General features: G+C 43.7%; 1 protein-coding gene across 5 annotated transcripts in view; it reads right to left on the reverse strand.

Moving 5' to 3' along the window:
- LOC146798202 (putative palmitoyltransferase ZDHHC24) overlaps nucleotides 1–6,846 on the reverse strand; it is a 167,176-nt gene extending 160,330 nt beyond the window's left edge. The window contains exons 1-3 of one of the 5 annotated variants that reach the window (XM_085625483.1): nucleotides 6,703–6,814; nucleotides 4,636–4,881; nucleotides 3,005–3,305 (exon numbers count right to left, since the gene is read on the reverse strand). In XM_085625483.1, coding sequence (XP_085481609.1) covers nucleotides 3,005–3,288 — 284 coding nt within the window. In that variant the 5' untranslated portion in view covers nucleotides 3,289–3,305; nucleotides 4,636–4,881; nucleotides 6,703–6,814. Of the gene's footprint in view, nucleotides 1–3,004; nucleotides 3,306–4,635; nucleotides 4,882–6,655 lie in introns of all 5 variants that reach the window. The other 4 variants (XM_085625482.1, XM_085625481.1, XM_085625485.1 and 1 more) reach the window with 4 other exon arrangements.
- Nucleotides 6,847–22,635: the final 15,789 nt, after the last annotated feature.

Raw genomic sequence — 22,635 nt, forward strand, 5'->3', positions numbered from 1 at the left:
GCAAACAAAAAAGTATTGAAAAAACGGAAACTAATAACTTGCAAAACTCAGTTTGTAGTTTATGTGATTGAGTGCCCATGCCACCTGAAGTACGGTGGAAGTACAATTTGTGAACTCAAGAAACGAATTCTCGAACATGTGAGAGCCACCATAGCTAAAGATCGAAGCAATGCAGTGGCCAAGCACATGGAAAAGGCACATAACAGTGACTGGAAACAATTAAGATTCTATGGTATTGAATCAGTTGAACAACATGTGAGAGGAAATTAAGTTAACAAGAATCGCGACAAATACTTGCTCTTCGAACATGTATGCCACATGATCTAGACCAGGACGAAGAACTTTATGTACATTTATAAATTAATTAATATGTTTCCCTCATCACGTATTGAAGATTCTACTCTAATTTTAAAGTCGCTATTTTTTGTGTATTCTTTTCTTACTGTTTAAAAATTATATTTTGTTTTGGCACAATTGGCAAAATAAAAATGAAGTAAATTAGTTATCTATGTCCACCAGAGGACATACAACCATAAGAATTCCCACCAGAGGGTATAATTAACACGTAGCCAATCAAAATAATTAGGCTTAAGACAACTCATGATATAAATATGGTGTTAAAAATTACCGGATGCAGTAAACCCCACTAGAGGGGTCAAAATCATCAATGTTAGTCACATATATTATTGTGCAGCTCACAAATCACAAAGAAAGTGATTTGGGTTATTCATTTGAAGTTGTCATTTTAGGAGCTTTGAAAACTACTGGGACCAGAATGCCAAGTGCCCTGTTTTTTGCTTATTTTATCAAAAACGGTTCAACAGGAAGTCATGTGATTTTTTCCGAAAAAAAAAGTATGTTGGGTAACTGTTGTAAACTCAACCGTGACCAAGGTCTCATGGAGACCGAAACGCATTGGTTTTGAACTGTGTATTAACCCGTGTTTTATAATTTGGATGAATAAACGCTGAATAACCTTTCGGTGAGTGCGCTCCGTGTGTCCTTTCTGCAAAGGGAGGATTCTTTGAATGATCGATGACGGCTGGGCTCAGCCGAGGAGTTTTGCACCACAAGAAAGAGCACCGCTATGTGCAGCGAAAACCAAGCCCTTTTTGTGTATATATCCTTTGCACCACCCCAAAGGAAGGGGTCACGGGCTCTGCAAACACAGAGTCCATTTGTGAAACAGTGGTGAGGGATTAATGGACCTTTTGCTCGCCGGAGTCCATCTGAGGGCTTCAAAATGGAACTGCACCCAAAAGGGACATTGACACAAACTACATTACCCAGAATCCATCCGGTGAAGCTCATTCGAGTCGCCCATCTGAGGGCTGTTAATTATAAATCAAAGGGAGTGTCTTAAAAATGCTTTCCTATGTCGAGCCTCTGAAGACGAGCAACACGGCTCAGAAACGCGTCAGGCTTCCAACAGGGGAGCTGCAGCTGCCGGCGCGCGCAGGGGTCCTCTACCCGCTAAAATGATACCACTGTTTTAGTGCGAGCCTGCCAGCGGGCTCCTTGGAGCTTTGAAGAGAGAGAGAGACAGAGGTGTGGAATGTACCTTTTGGTCTTGAAGTGCAGTATTATGAGCAGTGGGTCTCAAATGTGCATTGTGTTGTACATTGAGAGATGAAGTATGTGATACTATAGGCTGCAGTGCACAAATGTGCATTGTGCTGCACATTGGGAAGTATTATGCAGTTTTTACTATTGGCTTTGACATGGCCTCATCTTATCTTGAATCCTAACTCTGTCTTGCTCTGTGCGCACAGACAGGCCCACAGATTGCTCAAGTTGTTTTTCCACATTTAAGGTTGTTTTGTTTTTCCTGGATGGAGGCTTTCATAAGCTTCGCTGGGATAATGTGTGGGAAGTGTGCTTGGTGCCTTTCAGAGCAGAGATTGTTGTTGCCAGAGAAATGTGTGGAATGTACCGCTCTGTCTTGGAGTCAAAATACAGGGGCTATGCCAGCTTCTGTCTTGACCTTGACACAGACCAGTACGGTCAGCTCGGTTTTTTGTAACAGAAGAAAGTCGGTGAGGTTTCTAGAACCTTCGCCTTCGGGTGAGTAAAAGATATTAAAGGCGGAGGGTCTTAGCAGGCAGCTTAGGAGCTCACTTGTGGGGTAGATGTGCCGTCACAAGAAGAATCTGGATTGGAGACCGGATCGCGAGTGCATGCCTGACTGTCAAAGGGCTCCTCCAGTTTGAGTTGGCAAGGACGTCGAGTGAAAGAGCGGGTGAGGGGATTGGTTGCTGACTAGTGCCATTATGATGAGTGGCTGTTTGTGCGTGCATATTCAGTTTCCGGTGGCTATGGTCATTGGAGGTGTTTTCTTTGGGATGTGTGATTGAGTCAGAGTGCACATCCAAAGTAATCATTTGATGTATTTAGTGTATATATCTTTCTGATTTCTTGCAGGACGTCCAGTATTATTTGCTGCTTGTTTATTCATTATTAATGCATTTAACAGTTGCATTTGCCATGCCAAGTGTGTTATTATTGCTTGCATATACATATATATCGCTATATACATTTGAATGTGGTTTATTTGACATTTGGAAAAGCCTTTCTGTTAGAGAGCATTGCATAAATAAAACCCCAAGCCTTATTCTAAGAAGAGAGTCTTTGATGTGTTTCATTTTATAAAGTGAAAACTCTTTCTAGGTGTTGTTGTTTTATACGACTCCTGCTTCGTCGTGTTTGAGCCAACATGTAAAAGTAGTATTTTGGGAGGGTGAAGCAAGACACAAGCTACTAATTGGGGCGAGCAGGGGTTATCTTAGCTGTGTAACTTACCCTAGAGTGAGGGTCCCTACCGACTGCCAACTAGAGACCCCATTTCTAACAGGGTTAGTCAAGTTACACATGCCCTTGACAATATAGAGAAGTGCTTCGACAATATAATTATATTTTCACACAAACAGTGGTGCCTATATGATGAACAAAAACACAGTTATCAAAGCAGTTTGTCCTCCAATTCCTTGTATTTGTTCATACTCACTCCCAGCCTTTTCCCAACGAGCTGTCAGTCAGGAACACCCCTCTAATACTGGGATTTGTCTTCATAAATGCCACCATATTTGCCAACAGGTTTAACATCAGGAAACTGAACAGGAATAGGTGGACAGCTCGAAACTCTTGCACAGGGCCTTGATCTTGTAGAAGAATGAAGAGCACTTCCAGGGCAACACAGGCGGTCATCCCCAAAGTCATACAAATAGGCAGGTGCAGTGTGGCATCGAAGCGCCTCCAGTAGCAGGTCAACAATGACACCTTCATGGCCATAGAAGATGGTGTTCAAACTAGAAAGTAAAATCACTAATTTAAGACCAGCATACCAACCGTATGCAAATCAATCATCAACTTATGCTTCAAATTATCATTTTTATTTTATATCCCAAAAATTAGATCGTCAGATGCCACTAAACAAAATGTGATCCATAACATATGACAACAGTGCAAATCAGGACTTTTTAAAATCAAGGATTAACATTTTTGCTAAAGTGTGCATAATTATCGTACGTTATTTGGTAACGTGTGTGTGTATTCTGCAGTGCAGAATCTGTCACTATTTATCTATTGATTACCATGGAGTGCAGGTGAATTTTGAGAAAAGAGGCCAGTATCAGAGAAGGAACATAGATGTCCGTTTTAAAGGTAGGGTTTCTTCTCTTGTCAGGCACGCTTAGGCTTTACCAGCTAGTCAGGAGTGTACAACGTTGCGTGCCCCAAAATAGATGCATTCTTAGGAATCACAGTCAGGTTCTTCTTGTTTCTTTACTGTGTCTCCATAAAGCCTGTTTCGCTGCATTTCCCCATGCTTAACTTTTTCAGTCTTTTAAGGCTTGCAGATGATATTTGAAACAAAATAATGTAGAGGGGTGTACAACATTCTAGATCAGTGTTTAAGGGTATGCATAGTGCAAGTGTTCGATCTTGATCTTTGATCATCAGCAATACTTTGCTCAATAGTTATTTCAAAAAGGCAAAGTTGACAGCAAAGTAAAATCTAGGGATAAAACCCCGTAGCAATATTACATTTATGACTGGGTTTTACCAGCGGATTTTGAGTTGTATGGGGAAAAAAAAGTGCAGTACATTGCTTCGTTGTTTGATATTTTTCCCACACAATTGTCACGAGCAATTTGGTGGAGATAGCAGATGGTTTATCCATTGTGAAGTGGTAAAACATCACATATACCAGTTTTACTGTGATGTTTAAACATGCACATTGGTTACATTTAAGACAATTTTGTTTCCATTTGCGTACCCTGCAAAAATCACCACCCAGTTACGGTTTTTTATGGGATACATTTTACTATGTTGCAACAGTGGTTGGAAATTGGAGTCAAGGGATAGCGAGGCACATGAAGCAAGCAGCCAGGTTGGAACAGGTTTTCCTTGATATTCTGTTGCATAGAGCAGGTTGAGAGCAAGCTTCATCCCAGGTCTGTTTTCTTGCACTAACCACAGTGTACTGTACGGGGTGTTGGGCATCAGGCAAGAGGGGGATGCCAACAGTGGGTGGTAGGTCCAGTAGCTCAGGGCCTCTGGGTAGTCAGGATGCAAGACTCCTTGGGTCTTATTCTATTACTGGTATGCTCAGGACAGCCATATGGTGTACGGACTTACGGCTGGATGCTGATTGTTTGGAAACCGCATGGAGGCTCCGAGTTGCGGGCATTCTAGCAAGATGTGATGCAAGAGATAATTTCCCTCCTGGCCCAACTTGGTCACTGTGCAAGGTAGCATGGTGCTCTGGTGAGAATGGTAATCCTGAAGGCTGTCGCCTGGTTATAACTTCATTGAGGGAAAGCCTTGACAGCAAGAGGTAGAAAATCCAGAGGACTCGTAGGAATAGCCAACACGGGTGCCTGGCTTGACTCCAAGAGAAAAAAAAACATAAGGCAAGCCATTGGTGCTATTTAAATAATAAAATAGTCAATTTCTTTAACAGCAGCAAGTCTCTCAGTTTACTGCAGTGCATTGTATTTCTGCTGTGAACAACACATTCAATTAATGAAGTCTATAGATAAACTCTGAAGAATTCAATAAATATTATCCACACAAGTAGCCAAATATAAATTATGTGGCCCATATAATTATAAAAGGTGTGACATTGTGATATTTTTGAAAATGCTATTAAGGCTCATGTTTCTGCACGGTTTACAACCTAAAGGGAATTTCTAACAGGTGCTCTCAGAGTTTGTATTCATTAAAAATGTGACACACTGAAGCAAAGTGACTCGTCTAGGATCACATATTTTAGTCAAAACATAACGAAATGGTTTTGAGCACCCTAGATTTCCTAGTCACACAGATTAGATTGAATCCACGGTACAATATTTCCTGCTTCCTCCAGTTTCACACATAAAAGAACAAAACAAGTTAACACTGTTCAATAAAGTCAACATATAAAATGCAAGGCAAACCAATCAGACACTAACTAAAAAATATTTATAAATACAAAAAGGTAAAACAAAGAATATTGAAACTTTAAAAAAACAATCCAGCTAACTGTAAATACTAAAACTGCATCATTGTTGTTGTCCACAATAAATATTGAAGTATAGGGCAGAGCACTCTATGTGGCAACATCAACGGCCGCCTCAACTCAAAAAAACATTACGTACGCCCAGCGTTTTATTTAAGTAATTCGAATTCAGTTAAATAAATAAGACAATCGCATTCAGTTAAATAAATAAACCAAACAAAGTACAGGTATCTCATGGAGCTTCCTTTAAGGATATATACAAGCCTTCAATCTGATACATTTGAAAAGCAGCCACATGCTGCGGGAGTGCCTTCACTTGCTTGTTCTTCATATAAAAGCCAATTTAAATGTAAGCGGTTTAAGAAAAATCATACCATACTTCTGACTAGATTTCAGTCACAGCATAACATACCTGCCTACAGTTATTTCATTAGAAGAACGGTGCATCTTCTCTAATCAAATCTGCATTTGAAAGGGAAAAGGAGTCCAAGCAATATTAACGATCGGCACAGCAATGCCTCAGAAATCCTACAGGACAAGGGCAGCGCCAAACACTTAATCCGAGCTAGGCTCAGTCAACAGTAGGATGCGGTATGTGCGTGCCCAAGGGCTGGTCATTCTCTGAGGCATATGCGAGGGACAGTGGACGAAGCTGTACGATGTGAAATATCACTCTGGAGGCCATGCCGGAGCTAGAGGGGGAAGCCAAAACTAGCGACACTAGTATGCAAGCAGTGGGAGACATAATCCAGGAAGTTGTAAATTGTAACAGATAAAGTGTGAGGTGCTTCCTTCCTTCTGGCCATTTTAAGTCAGGCTGGTGCAAGAAAGGAAACATGGGCACAAGACACAGTAGTAGCAACTGGAAAAACCTGAACCCAAAAACTAAGGCAAACTCTTCCGTTTAGAGAGGCCAGAGTGCACACATTAGTGAAGCATACATATATATAGTAGTACACCTTTTACCCAGGAGGAAGTGTTTTCATTCTTTAAAAGACTATTCCGCTCCCGCAAGATTATGGGGCCACGTCTCAAGAGGGAGTGTTTACCGCCCCGTCACAAAATCACTTTCATACACCGAATGTCCATACTTCCCAAAAGAGGATGTCCTTTCTTCGAGAACAAGAGTATTAATAAAATCCTAATGTATGCCCTTACTTGCAAGCACCCCAGCCCGGGAAGGTCGCCAACTATCTACTACTTACACGCACCGTCCGTAAATAATTCACCCTAATATCTTCATACGTTCTTGGACTGAAAAAGGATACCATTTGTTCGTAATTCAGGCATTTCCTGGTCCAACACCAACCAATCCGACGCCTGAACAGACTCTGAGCGTCGCTGGGAGTGGGCGGTGCTGCTAACGTCTAAATTACATAGGATTGGAGCATTTGGTGTTTCTAGCCAATCGTTGTGCGACACACAAAAATCCTAAGCGCTGATTGGCTGTGGCGTCCGCACGTGCATTTATCCGAGCAGTCCTCTGACAGTCCGTTGCTGCTGTCTAGTTTTGAAGAGGGCGGGGCTTGGCTGGTGGTTTATCTAGTAAAGGACTGAATGGTTTTCGGGCAGGGCTGCTAAGGCTAGACTTCAGTCTGCAGTTTTGGATGGGAGGGAAGGATGTAAGGGGGAGGAAGTGAGCGGGTGGAAAGGTTTGCGATAGCAAAGCGGGTCAGGTCTCCACATATTGGTGTCAGCAGTGGTTAGATCCTATCAGAATATATTAAAGACTGAGGGAGTGGAAGACCTTTTCGGTTGTTGCTCACATTTCTAGGAAGGCAGTTCAGGCGTGACAACCATACAGGGTCCCTTTATGGGAAGCCGTTCATGTCAAAATTACAGATCTCCATATAAGGCACCTCCTGAAATGCATAGAGTGCTCCAAAATAAATTTCACACACACCAGGATGAATGTAAATTGTGTCAAAACAAATATGAAACCTGGCAGAGTGAATGTGCTACTTAGTGATTATTATGAATAATACACACTCAGAATTGAATAAGAGATATAATGAAATATATATCAGTCAAACTAAAATGAATATGGCCCTCACTGTAAATAATATAGCTATCACTGAAGCGAATGCAATAAGCATCCAGAAGAATTGGACATTTCTTGAATTGACGTACATATGCCAAGATGAATATGACGTACATTGAAATGTATATTACAGATTGAAATGGATATAAGTTACTGAAATGAATGTTATATTATGAAAATAATATTATGCACATTGAAAATAATATAACATACACTGAGATGAACATTACACATGTTGCAATGAATATGAATTGCTTTGAAATTAATGTTACTCAGATTGCAATGAATATGAGAGATACAGAAATTAATAGATGATTTAAAATAAATATGGCTTGTGTTGTAATTAATATAAGCCCTATTGAATCGAAATTGGTAAGCTTTAAAATGAGTATGACCAAAGCTGACATTCTCATGACATCCATCAAAATTAATATGGCATGCCTTGAAAATAATATGATATATATTCAAATAAATATAATATATATTAAAAAGGGTCAGTTGCATCTTAAAATGAACATGACAAATGTTAATATGAATATGACATCCATTGAAATAAATATAACATTGATTGAAAGAAATAGGACACATTACAATGAATATGGCATGTGTTGATATAAATATAAGCTTTATTAAAACAAATTTGACATGATTTAAAATGAATATGAGTAATGTTGCAATTAACATGACATTTATCACAATGAATATGGCTTGCACTAAAAAAAGTATGATTCACATTAAATTGAATATGATATGTGTTGAAATGGATATGACTCATGTTAACATTAAAAAAATAAGTATTCATATGAATGTGATATCCAGTGAAAGGAATATGTCACATGCTAAGATGAATGTGACATGTGTTGAAATGAATATGAGTCTCATTTGAATAAATGTAACTTGCTTGAAAATGAATATGACCAATGCTGAAATAAACTGGCCTCTGGCAAAATAAATATGACATGCTTTGAAATGTTTATGATAAGCATTGAAATGAATATCACATATTTTGAAATGGATATGACTCATGTTAAAATTAATATGACACGTTGTATTATTAATATTACATCCACTGAATTGAATATGACATGATTTAAAAGGAATATAACACATATTAAAATGAATATAATATATGTTGAAATGAATATAAACTTTATTAAAATGAATTTGACATGTTTTAAAATGAATATAAGTAAAGTTAAAATAAACATGACATTCATCAAAATGAATACGGCTTGCATTGAAAGTAATATGATACGCATTGACACGATCATAATATGTGTTGAAATGGTTATAATTCATGTTAAAATCAATCTAAGATATGTTAATATCAATGAAACATCAATTGAAAGGAATATGACACATGCTAAGATGAATATGACACGCATTGAAATGAATATGAGCCCCTTTGAAATTAATTCAGCATGCCTTAAAATGAATATGACCCATGCTGAAATTATAATGAAACTTGCAAAATGAATATGGTATGCTTTAAAATGAATATGATACACATCAAAATTAATATTGCCTCTATTGAAATGAATATGGCTTATTTTGAAATATGACACATGTTAAAATTATTATTGCAGATACTCCGGAGCTCTGCATCGTCAATGAGACCTCCAGGAGTTTACTGAGGGGCCCCGCTGGACAAAGCCACTGTCATTGACACCAAACATTGCCTGCTGACGAAACCCGCATGACATTGAGAGAAAAAGAACCAAAAAAGTGACTACGTCCAAAGGTAAAGTTTTGACCGGCCCAAACCCCCAAGTGCATCTGATCCGCTCTTCATCATGGTGGGCCTGAATTTTGACTTGGTCCTGGTCTGGTGCATCCACATAGCTGCAATTAGCACTTTTAACTTTTTGCCGCTAGAAAGCACAGTTTTACATTTAATCTTTGAAAATGTATGTCTCCAGTTCCCTACATTGGATCTTTGTCATTTTGGTGTCATTTAAATCATAAAAATATTTCCTATTTTAATACATTGGTGTTGGACTTTTATTGTCTGTAGTGTCTTTCTTATTTAGTGTATTGGTGCTTTACACACCTGTCTCCTGAGATAACTTTGCCTGCTCGTAGCCAGCTATCAAGGGTTGAGCAGGGGAATAACTTATCAAGACCTTGACTGGGCCTTATATTGTTATTGTGGTGTTAATACTAGCAGTAGATACCTACTTTCACCTACTACCAAACCACCATCCAACAATCGCACACCCCAATCCATTGCTGGCCTTGCTCGGCAGGCCCCACGCTGCAGCCAAGGAGGGAGAGAGTCTGTGGCATGCACACAGTTGGCATGGGAGGAGATCCGTAGAAGGCTGGGTTGCCCAATACTCTATTCCACTGAACAATCCTTGCATCACTTCACTTTAATACTGCTGACTAAAGACAAAGTTGTCCTGTAGAGGTTGACTAAATGGGGGATCCACTGACTAAGTAAGCTATTCCATACCATCCAATTTTTAGGTTTCCCAAAAGCTGATTTGCCCCTGATGGGCACAATCACCTACTTTTGCTTTCGTGCATTGAGTGGAGAGCACTATCATCTGTTTCCTGAGGAGCTGCTGAATCCAAGATATTAACCATGTTCTTAAATCAGGCCTGCAATGTCTGTAGGGCTAAAAGGGCTTTAGGTCCCTTCTTTCGTGTGTCTCGGCCCGGGCTGCTGCAGCTCCAGCTGCTGGGGCAGATAAGTGCTAGAAGTACTGGATTTAGGTGATTCCACTTATTTCTGTACTGGTTGGGACATCAAAATACTGGTGCTGCCGGTAGACATCCTGTCAGCTGGAAACCCGAATCAGGAGACTGAAAGTTTGTTGCAGGATCAGCACTTCATTTATTTACTCCACTCTCAATCCCTGATTGATGCCATAATAGCATTAGTTTAGCTTATATCTGAAACCCTACGGCAGCCGTCAATTCAAAGGTGAGTTACTCCAGGTGCCTGGGATTACATCCTGCATTCAGACAACTCACTCCTCATTCTCACCCTTCACTTTTACGATCACCCTGCACTCACAGCAGTCCCACAGCACTCACACTGCTCACCAGGTACTCAAACTCCTTCACCCTCCTCCTACCCTGCACTCACACTTGCACACCGCTCACCCTGCACGTACATGACACTCCACTCACTTGTAACTTTCACTGCTCACCCTACACTCACAGTGATCACACTGCACGCATGCTGTTACCCTGCACTCATACCATTCACCCTGCTCCTAACCTGCACTCATACTTGCACACCGCTCACCCTGCACGCATATAACACTCCACTCACCTGTAACTTTCACTGCTCACCCTACACTCATAGCAATCACACTGCACTCACGATGTTACCCTGCACTCATACTGTTCATCCTTCTCTTACCCTTCAATCACACAAGCACACTGCTCACCCTGCACTCACAGCGATCACACTGCACTCATTCTCCTTGCTTTGAACTCAAGCCGTCCTCCCTCACCTTACCCTGCGGTCACATGAGCACACTGCTCACCCTTCACTCACAGTGAATACACTGCACTCATGCCACTCACCAATTACTCACGCTTTTCAGCCTGCACTTACACGATCACACTACTCACCTTGCACTCATTTGATGCTTCACTCACCTGTCACTCTCATGGCTCACTCTGCAATCTTACTCAAACAAGCACATCAATCACTATGCATTAATTCCTCTCACTCTGTTCTTTCACCTGCACCTAAACTCATCTGTCACATCACTCACCCTGCAGTCACTCCTCTCACCCTCTTCTCACACTGTCACATCGCTCACTGTGCACTGATAGGTACTCCTTTCATTCAGGCAGCTCACCATTCACTCACATGGGCACAGCCGTCACCCTACACTCACACCATGCAAATAAGCACAGCACTCACTCTGCACTCACACCACTCACCTGCACTTCCTCTTCTCATCCTGCACTCACACAGACAAACCTCTCAGCCTGCATTCCATATAGGCAATCTGTTCATCCTGCCAGCACACACCACTCACTCTGCAGTAACTCCTCTCACCATGCACTCACCCGTCACTCTCACAGACCACCCTTCATTTTCACCGCTCACCCTGAACCACACACAGGTACACCACTCACCCTGCATTTAAACTGCTCATACCACCCTGCATTCACTTCTGTCACTCTGCACGCACTCCTCTCACCCGACACTCACATGGGCCCTCCTCTAACATTGCATTTAGCTCACCCAACCCTCACATTGGCACATTTCTTACCCTACACTCGCACCACTCACGCTGCACTCCTTCATACTATTCACCATCACCAAGCACTTAAATGATCATACCTCTTATCCTGCACATATGAAAATGACACAACTCTCAAGAATATAAACATATTTCTATAAAGGCACCCACAGAATACCTGCTCTTTCCAAAGTAGTAAATGCATACTAAATTCCATCTGCAACAACGGGGCTGGTGCAAGAGGGGAGAGCGGACTGAGAATGTGGGAGGCACAAGGTTTGGCACACAATCCTCAATCCAGCACCATATCCAAAGCCTCAGCCCTACAATGGGAGGCTTTGAGGTGTGATTAAGGATTGTGAGACATCTTCAGCCATTCCTAGTTTTCCATTCACCACAATGCTTCATTCTGGGACATGTGGTGTTTCTTTACATTGTAAGTTGGGTCTCAAAAACCCAAAATGCAAAGTGTTACATTATAAAATCCATGGTTGCTGAAGAATTCAAGCATTTTATTAGATCAGTTGGATGCTGTGATATTACATGTTGTATGTAGATTAGTTATTTTCCAATACTGTAACTGTTTGATCCACACGTGAAACCAAATATAAGTCCTGTACAGCTATTTTAAGGAAGTGCACTTTTCATTCACATCATACTTGTACCAAAAATTGACAAGGCAATATATTATCATTTTTGGATAGCGTGTAGAGAATATGTTTTTATTAAGCTTCACTTAAAGGAAAGGCAGGTATAGCAGAAGCAGCCGAGCAAGCTAATCTAACACAATAAAAGCAGATTGACTAATGGAAGTGTGAGTGGCAGTGTGTCTGTGTGTGAGTGTGACAGAGTACATATGTAGGAGAGAGTGCAAGACATATAATGAGAATGTGTGTGTGAGAGAGTCTGTGAGTGTATATGTCTTATGTGTGCAAGTGTGCTTCTGGAGATTATTCTTGCCTTATTGACAAGGGCACTAACAGCATATGGATGGGATGTGTTACCTATGGCAAACTGCAGGCCCTGATATGCTTCTATGAAGACACCATCATTGGCTGAGGGGACTTGAACTGTCTAACTGAGAAAGCCAATTGCCCAGTCATACCCAGCAGCTGGGACACAGAAAACACGCCGCCACACCTGGCTGAAGACCTTGACATGATGCATGTGATTCTTAGCATATGGGGTACCCCTGACATGACATGAAATTCTGTCACTGTCATATTGAAAGTACTCCTTGGCATAAGGGCTTCACCCATGAAATAATGATGACCTTGGTATAGTGGAAGTAATTTCGGACTTAAGACATTTGAAAAAAATGTGATCTGCTATGAGGAAAGGCCAGGTTTCCCTGGTGCACCATGAAAGTACTGGAATATTTCATGAATGCCCTATAAGGGTCTGTGGTGTTTTAGCAAATTTTATCCCAAACCTTTCAAAAACATTCTCAGACCAGAAATCTACTCTCCCTTAAATCATCTACAAGAAATCTGTTAACTTGTTTTTGCTTGCTGGAATTTGGGGGAAGTATCACACCTCACCAGTAACATAGATCTTTTCCCTCATATAATGGCTAAGAGGTTAGCTCTGACCCCATTTCTGGAAATGCTTGTCCTGCCCAATTGCTGGGGTCAGGACTGGTGTTAGGGCGAAGGGACTAATGCAGCTGCACCTGGCGTTGACTCTGGTGGGGGCGCTGAATTTTTTGTCTAGTGGCTGTTTTGACTCACTGCAAAGTAGCGCAGAGGGTTAATGTGCCTGTTGCAAAGAATGTGTACCATGCAGATCACACGACTGAGTGTGAGTGAACTGTGAGTTACACTATAAAAAAATGAAATGTACATCAGAGAAAGGCTAATGAAAGATGTAGTGCAGTATTGGAGAGTGGTAGTGAGGGAATACTTTGAGAAGGATGTTATAGGAGCGGAGATCACCAAAAAAGCCTGTGGTAACTGGTGCCACCAGTTCTCGAGCTGGCCCTGGCTGCGAGTCTTAGCTCCCCCACAGTTTGGGTCTAGTTGCGCCCCTGTCTTAAATGCACAGACGGCTAGACAACTGGTAACCAAGCTCTACTCCTCCATACAGGCCGAGCTCTCAACACTAAGGCCTAGTACCAAGGTGCTGTGGGATGTGGACCTGGCAGATCTAATTACGGATAAGGAGTGGCCTTAATGTTGTAGCAAAATTGAGGAGCTATCTCCGTCGGCATATTTACACCGGACATACCATACTCTCCTCAAACTGATTACTCACAAATTACAGGCCACTCCAGGTGTGTAAGGTGTAACGCACTATAAGTGGGCTTCCTGCACCTGAACTGAGCATGCCCACTGCTTGCTAGCTACTGGGGCAAAGTATTTCATGTTCTAGGAGCTATACTAAGGTCACGCCGTGTGACGGTTCACATTGATGGCACTACTGTTGGCAAAGAGGCGTGTGTCATGTATGATGGGTAGGGATCACATACCTACTTTGAGGACCTGGTAGCATGATATGATATACTACAATGACCAACTGGAACTCTACTCTTCCACTATTCTCCTTTGTGTCCAACCCAACAACATGTGGGGCCCATTGCAAGCTTACTTGTTAACTCATGAAATCAATGTCATCGAAATCCATGAAAAATGTGGCCCAACATGCAGAATGGGGGAGGGATGGATGCGTGATGGGAATGTACATACACATTGATTCCTGGACAAAAGCTCTAAATGTAATAGTACCCGAAGCGCCATCTTGGCCCCATTACAGCTTTGATTAATGCCACTGTGCTTTGGAGGTGCCATCCTTATGTGTGAAAAAGATGTTCTGGGAAAAGAAGGATCCTGCTGGACTGTTAATGTATTAAATGACATGCTGTCCCATGTGTTAAGGTGCTGTCATTTACTACAGGAAAGTGTGCTGTTTTGCATACAGTTGATATAACACAAAAGCTAATTTAAAAATGAATTGAAACATTTTCGTTACAAATGGTTTAAATATGTCAAATCTTGAAATTTATATAACTAACAATGAAGCAAATAATACTGTTGTTAAAATTAATATAGGCATCACTGAAATTGGATATGAATCACATTGAGTTGCATAGAGTACTGAATGAACTGAATAAGGACGTGAATGAATTGGATATGGTGAGCTGTGTGTATAACATGTACTGAAAAGCACATGACACTGACAGCCAATCACAGTGGACTTCAATGCAAGTTGCAGAGCTCACTTGTGGTCCTGCCCCCACCCTTGCACTCCTTCCCATAATTCTTTGCAGGCCTTCTCTGTGCACGCAGCACGTGTTTCCTTTGGAAGGCCTCCCTAATTGTGCAGAGGCTTTTGCTCGAAATTGGCACTGGCACTGATCAACTGCGTGCCAGTGCCCAACAGCCACTCCAGTCAACAAACCCAGCCCCTCCCAGACTTCAGAGCCCTGCAGCCCCGGTGCTCCGTCACAGCATCAAGAACAGAAATTCGGACTGCAAGCAACGGGTATGTAGACACAGAGCAGAGGCGCAATGAAACTTTAAGCAATAGGCAGAGTGGAGCTGATTTACGGGGGAGGGGGGAGCTGAATCTTTAAGCAATAGGCAGAGTGGAGCTGCTGGGGCTCTTGGAAGGGCTGAAACAAAAGCGAGGCCTCATTAACATGCAAATGGTCTTTTTAAAGACCTGTGAAGTGCTCGGGCGCGGCTGTGTGTGTGCCGGTAAGCTGCCTCATCCCGGGCTGCCACATACGACGGGGGGGCTGAAGCCCTATGAGTCCAATAGGTGTTGCGCGCCTGGTCCTCATAGCACAAACTCAGAATATCGTCAACATTCAACAACTGCACTTTCAACAGACTCCCAACGGCAATTTCCACGCACTAATGTAGTTGTGAGTCATCATTTCAGAGAAAGGCGCACAGTACTTGTCATCCTCGGGCAGCAGCACCTGCGTGACAGAACCCTTCTATCAGCAGGTGCACAATGCCATCTATTTGGCATAAACACTGCAGTCGGCAAAGTAATAGCGCTGTAATTTGCCACAGAAACACGCACCATGGAAACCCTCTGATAAATATAACAGCAACACACCGTTCTCTCAAGAGGGCAATGCTGCGTCATAATGACCTACCTGGATTGTGATGGAGAGATAGAGAACATTTACTTCGGACAAGTAAAGGAAAACCAACCACTCGAGGAAAAAAAAAGAACATAAGAGTCTCTCGGACCACCCACCCATCCCCATTACACACTACAAAGATCTCCCAGGACAAAACGTGTTCGCGCTTTGCATTATTGCCCAGAAAACAGTTCCATTCTAAACATTCAAGATGCTCTCTACTAAAATCACGGGATCAAACACCAAAAACCGACAGGCGCAAACAACTGATGTTTTTCACGTTTCACTCAAGGAACTTTCGCAAGATAGAAAGGGCGCTACGACTCCCTGAAAAACGGAGGATGGCGCTAGCACAGGCGTAACAATAGTCCAAGCAGCGCCTGCGGTGCGAGGGGCCCGAGCTCCCGTCCCCCTTCTGGCACTGTACATGGTTGGTGTGCCCCTGGATTGAGAGCTCCTGACTTGGTCCGGAGGGTGGGTGTCCCTCCTCCATGTTTGGTGGGGGGGGACACCTAAGCTCCCTTACGCCGCTGGGCGCTAGTCAAATGCGAATAACGAACTCAACGTGACATTGGCTCTCCAGCATCTGTGTACTTTCACTTTCAGATCTGGCGGCTAGAGCACGCCATTTTAGGGAGTATAGCTGTAAACACGTGCATAGGTGTTCAGTTATCCAGGCCTGCACAGCACGTTGATGGAAGGCCTCGGGGAAAGGCGATTTTGCCTATCCCAAGGTGATAATTATTTACACTGCAAATCGTATGAATAGGTAGTTACATGTGATTGGCGTGGCATGATAACATCTATCATGTTTTAAACGGACATTTATGAAAAACAGTAAATTAATTTCTATGATTCGTGGAAGGCAGTTGTCACAACACGCTGTGAGTAAATGTTAATTGCCTTCTCAGTTGCTTAATAATGCATGAAACGCATACATCACTTACAGACGCACAGACCCACCTCTGCCACACACAGGGGGGGGGGGGGGGCTGAAGCCCTTTGACTCCAATGGGTGTTGTGCGCATGCTGACAGGTGTAAAAACAAACGGCAAATTCAGTTGTAAACTAACGCTTACGACTGGATTTCGATTAGGGACCTCTTTCAGTGTTTTTAGTCGTAAGGGATGAGAACATTCCCTTTGTGATGAAGGACACCCTTCGTTAGCCTTTTCTGGCATGTGCGTCGGATAGCATAGATATCATTATCATTAAAGTACCTGAAAAGAAAAAATATATTTTGAAAGTGTGCAGACGGAGACATGTTTGGAGCAGGAAGTGACGAATGAATGATGGAGTTCTGGCATACGTGGCGTCCTGCAGGTCTGTACTCGGATGCCACCGCAACACAGCATGCTTTTCTCAGCGCTTGGAAAAAAAAGTCGGCGACTTCTTTTTGGCCTATATCATACATGCCAACATTTCAGAAGAGCTAAGTGGGAGATTTAAAAAATAATTCAGGAGAATGGGGCCTTGAATCGGGTTACTGTCGTGTATGGGCTTTGGAAGTGTCCTGCAGCAGCATCGGACATTTGAAACGCAAAATGCACGTTTTTTTTCTTACCTTTCAGAAGCATGGAGCGCAATGGCAGGTAGAGAGAGGGTGATCGATGCAAGAGTTGTGTACTGGCCTGGCAGGTTGCTGGCAGTGCATACACCCCCCCCCCACCTGTGCCCTTCCCCAGGCACACACACAGCCGCCCCAGAGTACTTCACAGGTCTTTTAAATACCATTCGTATGTTAATGAGGCTTTGTTTTGCTTTTTCACCCCTTCCAGAGCCCCTGCATCACCACTCAAACTATTGCTGGAAGAATTAGCACGTTACACAAAACCAAGCTGTGTCAGCTGAAACCCCCGAGGAATCGGGTTTTGCTTGCAGGAATCGGGAGGCGGGAGACTAGCCTTGAAATCGGTAGTCTCCCGCCTGAATCGGGAGGGTTGGCATGTCTGCTATATTGAGGTGCATTGGCAGCGCTATGTTTGTGGTCCCAGTAGTGAAATAGCAGCAGGCGTCGGGGTGCATTGGCAGACCTATGCTATATGTTGGTTTCAGATAGGCAAAAGCAGGGGCTGCTGCAGGCCTAGACCCAGGAGCCCTGGCAGATGCAGAGCAGTGTGTGAGTTATCAGCACTGGAATAGCAAGGGGTGCTGCAGCCCTGTAGTGGGGGTGCACTGACACAGCTGTGCATGAGAACTCAGTGCTGGAACAGCAGTTGATGATGCAAGCCTGCAGTGGGGTGCTTTAGCAGAATTTGGGGTGACAGACGTCCCAGATTTGCAGTCACTCCCAGTTGGAGAGGGCACATTAATTACAATGTAGTACAAGTTCACGATCTCACCAGCCCTCTCCTCTGGGACCTACGGGCAATTCTTTAAAGAGCCGTGTGTGCTCCCTCGCCCCATTCACACAGCAGGATTTAAAGAGGGGTGAATCTGGGTCTCAGGAGCCCATCTGCCAAGGTCATGCCTGGCCCTGGCACGCATCACCCTATTGGAAAGGGTGCATTTCATTGGATGGGTGTCAGAGGTTTGCACAATTCAATATATCCACTTTTTAAAAAATTCCCAATTGAGGAATGCAAATCATTCCTATCACAGGCCCATGGGCGCCTCCCCGCAACCTTCTACTCCCCATCATAAGATATCATTCCTTTTTTGTCATTTCCTTTCTGATACTTGTAGTATACCTTTGTCATTACAAACTCAGGACTAGAGCTCCCAGAATGCAAAAAAAAAAAACTGGGATGCATGTGTGCTGTTAGACAACTTTAAATTTCAGTTCTCTTCTTATGGCTAGCCAAAACCTTTTTTTAATGGGAAAAAGTTTGCAGCCCCTAAAATGCAGGCCTTTTTTGTCTTTCTTATGTATGTAATATTGCTTATGGGGCTTCCAGAGGGTGAAGTGTAATCTTTCATTTTCGGTGCCAACAGTAGTCCTACTCTAAATTGGTGACTCTACACTCATTTACAATTATATATACCACTCCTCATCCGAACTTGTTATACAGACTCAGGCAGCCAACTAGAGCCAAATTTCGGTGAGCCCAATGGGTGTTGCGCGCCTGAATGTGATTTTTATGATTTCAGTAATCTATAGCAAACAGATAACAACACTGACACAAGGCAGTTTCTATGCCAATCCCGGGAGCCTGGAATTATAAAAATGTAAGCCCCGGTTTATTTTCTCCCTGCTCAATAATCCAGTGCTTCTAATCATTCTCTTTCAAATGCTCTTTCCTCCTTACTCGCTCTATTCTCTTCTTCTTTTTTTTCTCTCTCTTTTTCACTCCAATTTTCTGCCTTGGTTCTTTTCAGTGCACGGCTGTTTCTTTCATGCCTTTCCCTCCTGCTTTCAGTTTGTCCTTCCTGCCTCTCTGACGCATTCACTTCCCGCACTTCTCCTTTGTCTTCCCATCTCTTCTAACTTTGTCTCTGGTTTATATTCCATCTCCCCACCTCTCCTCCTTTTCTCTTCCCTCCTCTTTGCCCCCCTCCCCCACTTCAGCTCTCAAGCTCTCACCGCCCCCTCTGTTTCCGCTCGGGAACCTTTTACTCATTCTCCTCGCATCTCTATTCTCCTTTCCCACCGCTCTCTACATCTTGTACTCTTTCTCCCTTCTTCTCCCATCTCTTCTGCTCCTCTTTTCCCCATCTTAACCTCGTTCTGCCCCCCCTCAAGGCCTCTCCCTTCCCTCCCCTCTTTAGCCTTGGCCTCCTTTCGCACACCTAATTCTTCTATCCCATCTCTCTTTTGCCATCTCTATCTTCCTTCCCGCCCTCTCCATCTCACACCTTCCATTTCTTTCTGACCTTTCCCTTTCTAGCTCCTTCACTCTTCCTTCACATCTCACACTTCTCACCCCTTCTTGTCTCTTCACCATTCCTCTTCCTCCAATCTATCTTCCCCTCACCTCTACATCATCCAGCCCTCCCCCGTTCGCGCCCCCTCACTCTTTGTCCCTTTCCCTCTCCATCGCTTCCAATCCTCATCCTCACGTCTCATTCGCAGCTCCCCCTCTCCACGCTGCACATCTTTCCGTCCCTCGCAGTGTTTTCTTCATTCAAATGCTCGCAGTTTCCGCTGGTCACATCAGCCCCCCTCCCCCCACACCTCCTTCTCCTGCTCCCCCACAGGATGCGCAGGCTGGACGAAATCTCGCTTTTCCGGCATCTACCAGAGATTCACCATGGGTGGGTGGGGGGGCAGGGGTTACTTTTATGAGTGAAGCCGCGCCCTGTTCCCCACGAGGGTGATGTGCAGGAATACACATGTGGGGCCAACATTCCAGCAGGTTGGGCGAGATCTGCTAAAAAGAGACCTCCCCCCCCAGCTCCTGAAACATTAGACATTGTTGTAACGTGTATCTGCTGATACCTGCAAAGGCCTAACAAATATGCCACACATATTGACATTGCAGACAGCTGTCCTGTCAGCACAGACACCTAAAAGGGGCCTCCTTCCAAGAGCTGCCTAACCGTCCAAATTTCGCGGGCAGTTTTGTAAAAATCGCGGCATTTTTACAAAACTGCAGATTTCGCGATTGTTTTGCAAATCGTTAAATCCTGGAGGTTCTGAACAATGAAAAGTAATAGCGGTACTATTTACCAACCAATGACATTCATTTGATAGAATCTAGGAGGATGAAAGGCTGAGTGAGCCCTGCTGGGATTCTAAAGGGTGACCCAAAGACTTTTGTGGCATTTCTACAGGTGCGTACACTAGCCCAGCACTGATGATAGCCATTGGCGCTAGGTGACAACTCTCTGTACTTCTAGCCAGGGTGGAATATTCCAGAGTTCATAACTTTATCAAGCCTCCCAAAAAGTTTACACTGCCCCACTACCAGAAACAATAACGGCGCATATATATATGTCTCGCGCACCAGCTATCTTCCAAGCGCCTTCTGCATCATGGCCTCTCCCCTCCTGCCATATCTCTTGTGTGTTCTGTACCACACCACCTTCGGCCCTCCCTGTCCTTTCATGTCATGCTTCCTCACCCTTCTACGGTCTTTGACACCCTCCTCCGTACCCCTTGACATGCTCTCTACCCCCTACCATGCTTCTTCCGTGTTATGCTTCCTCTTTTCTGCCAAGCGCTCCCTCAATAATATCCTCTTGACTCACTTCCTAAAATGTTTTTTTCCTGCCTCATTCTCCTTCACTCCCTTTACCTCGGACCTCAGTGCGTGCCTCACCCCGCTGCAGCTTCTTGCCAAGCTCCAGCTGCCCTCCCACCCCATAACCCACCAGGATCATGATTCCCCCGCCAGACCCCACCGCTGTACTTCATCCATTCCTGATCCTGCCTCATCAGGTTTCTTCTATAAGGACAATGTTCCACCCTCCTTCATGCCCTCCCTGTTCATTCCCCCCTCATTCTCCTTTACCGTATCTCCACTCACTCCTCTCTCCACCATACTTTCTCCTTCATTCATTTCCATGCTGTCACCATTGCTCCCCCTATCACCGCTCTCAGCCTTTCTTCCTCACAAGCCCCCGTTGTGCCCCTTCTCTGGCAATTCCTGTCACCTCGCCGTCCCTGAGTGCTTAATTTGTGCCGGTGCTTAGCACCTGCATTTATTTTTCAGGGCCGGGTCTACACTCTACACAAAATATTGATAATTGGTTGAACTGCACGTTGCTTACTAAGTTCTGATATGGGTCCCAGTCTCCCCGGGGAAGAGCTCATATCTCATGTGACTGCGTGTGTTTAAAATATTTCAAATTGGAGGCCGCTGCTTGCCGCGGCCCAGTTGGCCGCCTTATTGTGAGCCATACAGTACTGCCAGAAGCTGCCTGAGCCCCTGCCTCGGCGTAATTTAGGTCACACCCCATTTTGCAATTGTTCAATCAATGGTGAAGGGTTGCAAGTTCCCCCCTGCTTTGCGAATCGTCAAATGAGTACCTGGAGTGGCCCAATGAGCAGTGTTTTTGCTCACGGCCCGCCCAGCATACTGTGCAGCCGCAGGCCTATTCAGCCGACGACAGAAGTAATCATCGTGTCGAGCAGCAGGCCTCCTTCGTAGATCACTTAAAACTAAAAAGGCTGTCCCAGTAAGTAATTAATTTAACTTTGTAACATGATGGTAGTGGTAGTCTATACGTAACAGAGCAGTCAGAGAGTCTGTTTTTAGACAAACTGTGGCATTTACAGTTTATCACTCTCATAGTCATTCTTTAAAGCTAGGTTTTATTTTATCCTGTTATTTGCTTGCACTGTATAAATGAAAATCAATATGACACTTCTAAGCTGCACTGTATTCTATCGAGATAGCACATGTGCTGGAGTCAGCATTTGTGCATCTGTGCAGAGCCATGATTACGTGAAATACATTTGCAATCTTGGATATTTCACCATTCATGTTTGAACTGCTCTTGTGGAAAAGGGCAAGAGAAGTTCTGATGACAGAGACACCATGGCTCGGAGACAGATAGCTTGTGATTCCACCTTTGAGCGTATGTGGGACATTCTGTGATTGGGAATGTATCCTACTTTGTGAATGTATTTTGATGTCAATAACTCATATTAAACCTTTAATCAACATATCCATCCATTGTTTGGATTAACCCCTTGCATGCCCGCCCCTTTCCCCGCCCAGTGCCGCGCTTTGCATTAGCGGGCGGAGTTCATGACGAGCTGGACTCGTCATGGGCACAGCGCCACCGCAGCCCATGACGAGTCCAGCTCGTCATGGGCACTGAAGGGGTTAAATAATGTAATAAACTGTAACTGGTCAGTGAAATGCCAAACAAATACTAAAAATTGAATAGTTTGCTCTTTCTGACC

The sequence above is a fragment of the Triturus cristatus genome, chromosome 9, assembly GCF_964204655.1.
Source record: "Triturus cristatus chromosome 9, aTriCri1.1, whole genome shotgun sequence".
Lineage (NCBI taxonomy): Eukaryota > Metazoa > Chordata > Amphibia > Caudata > Salamandridae > Triturus > Triturus cristatus.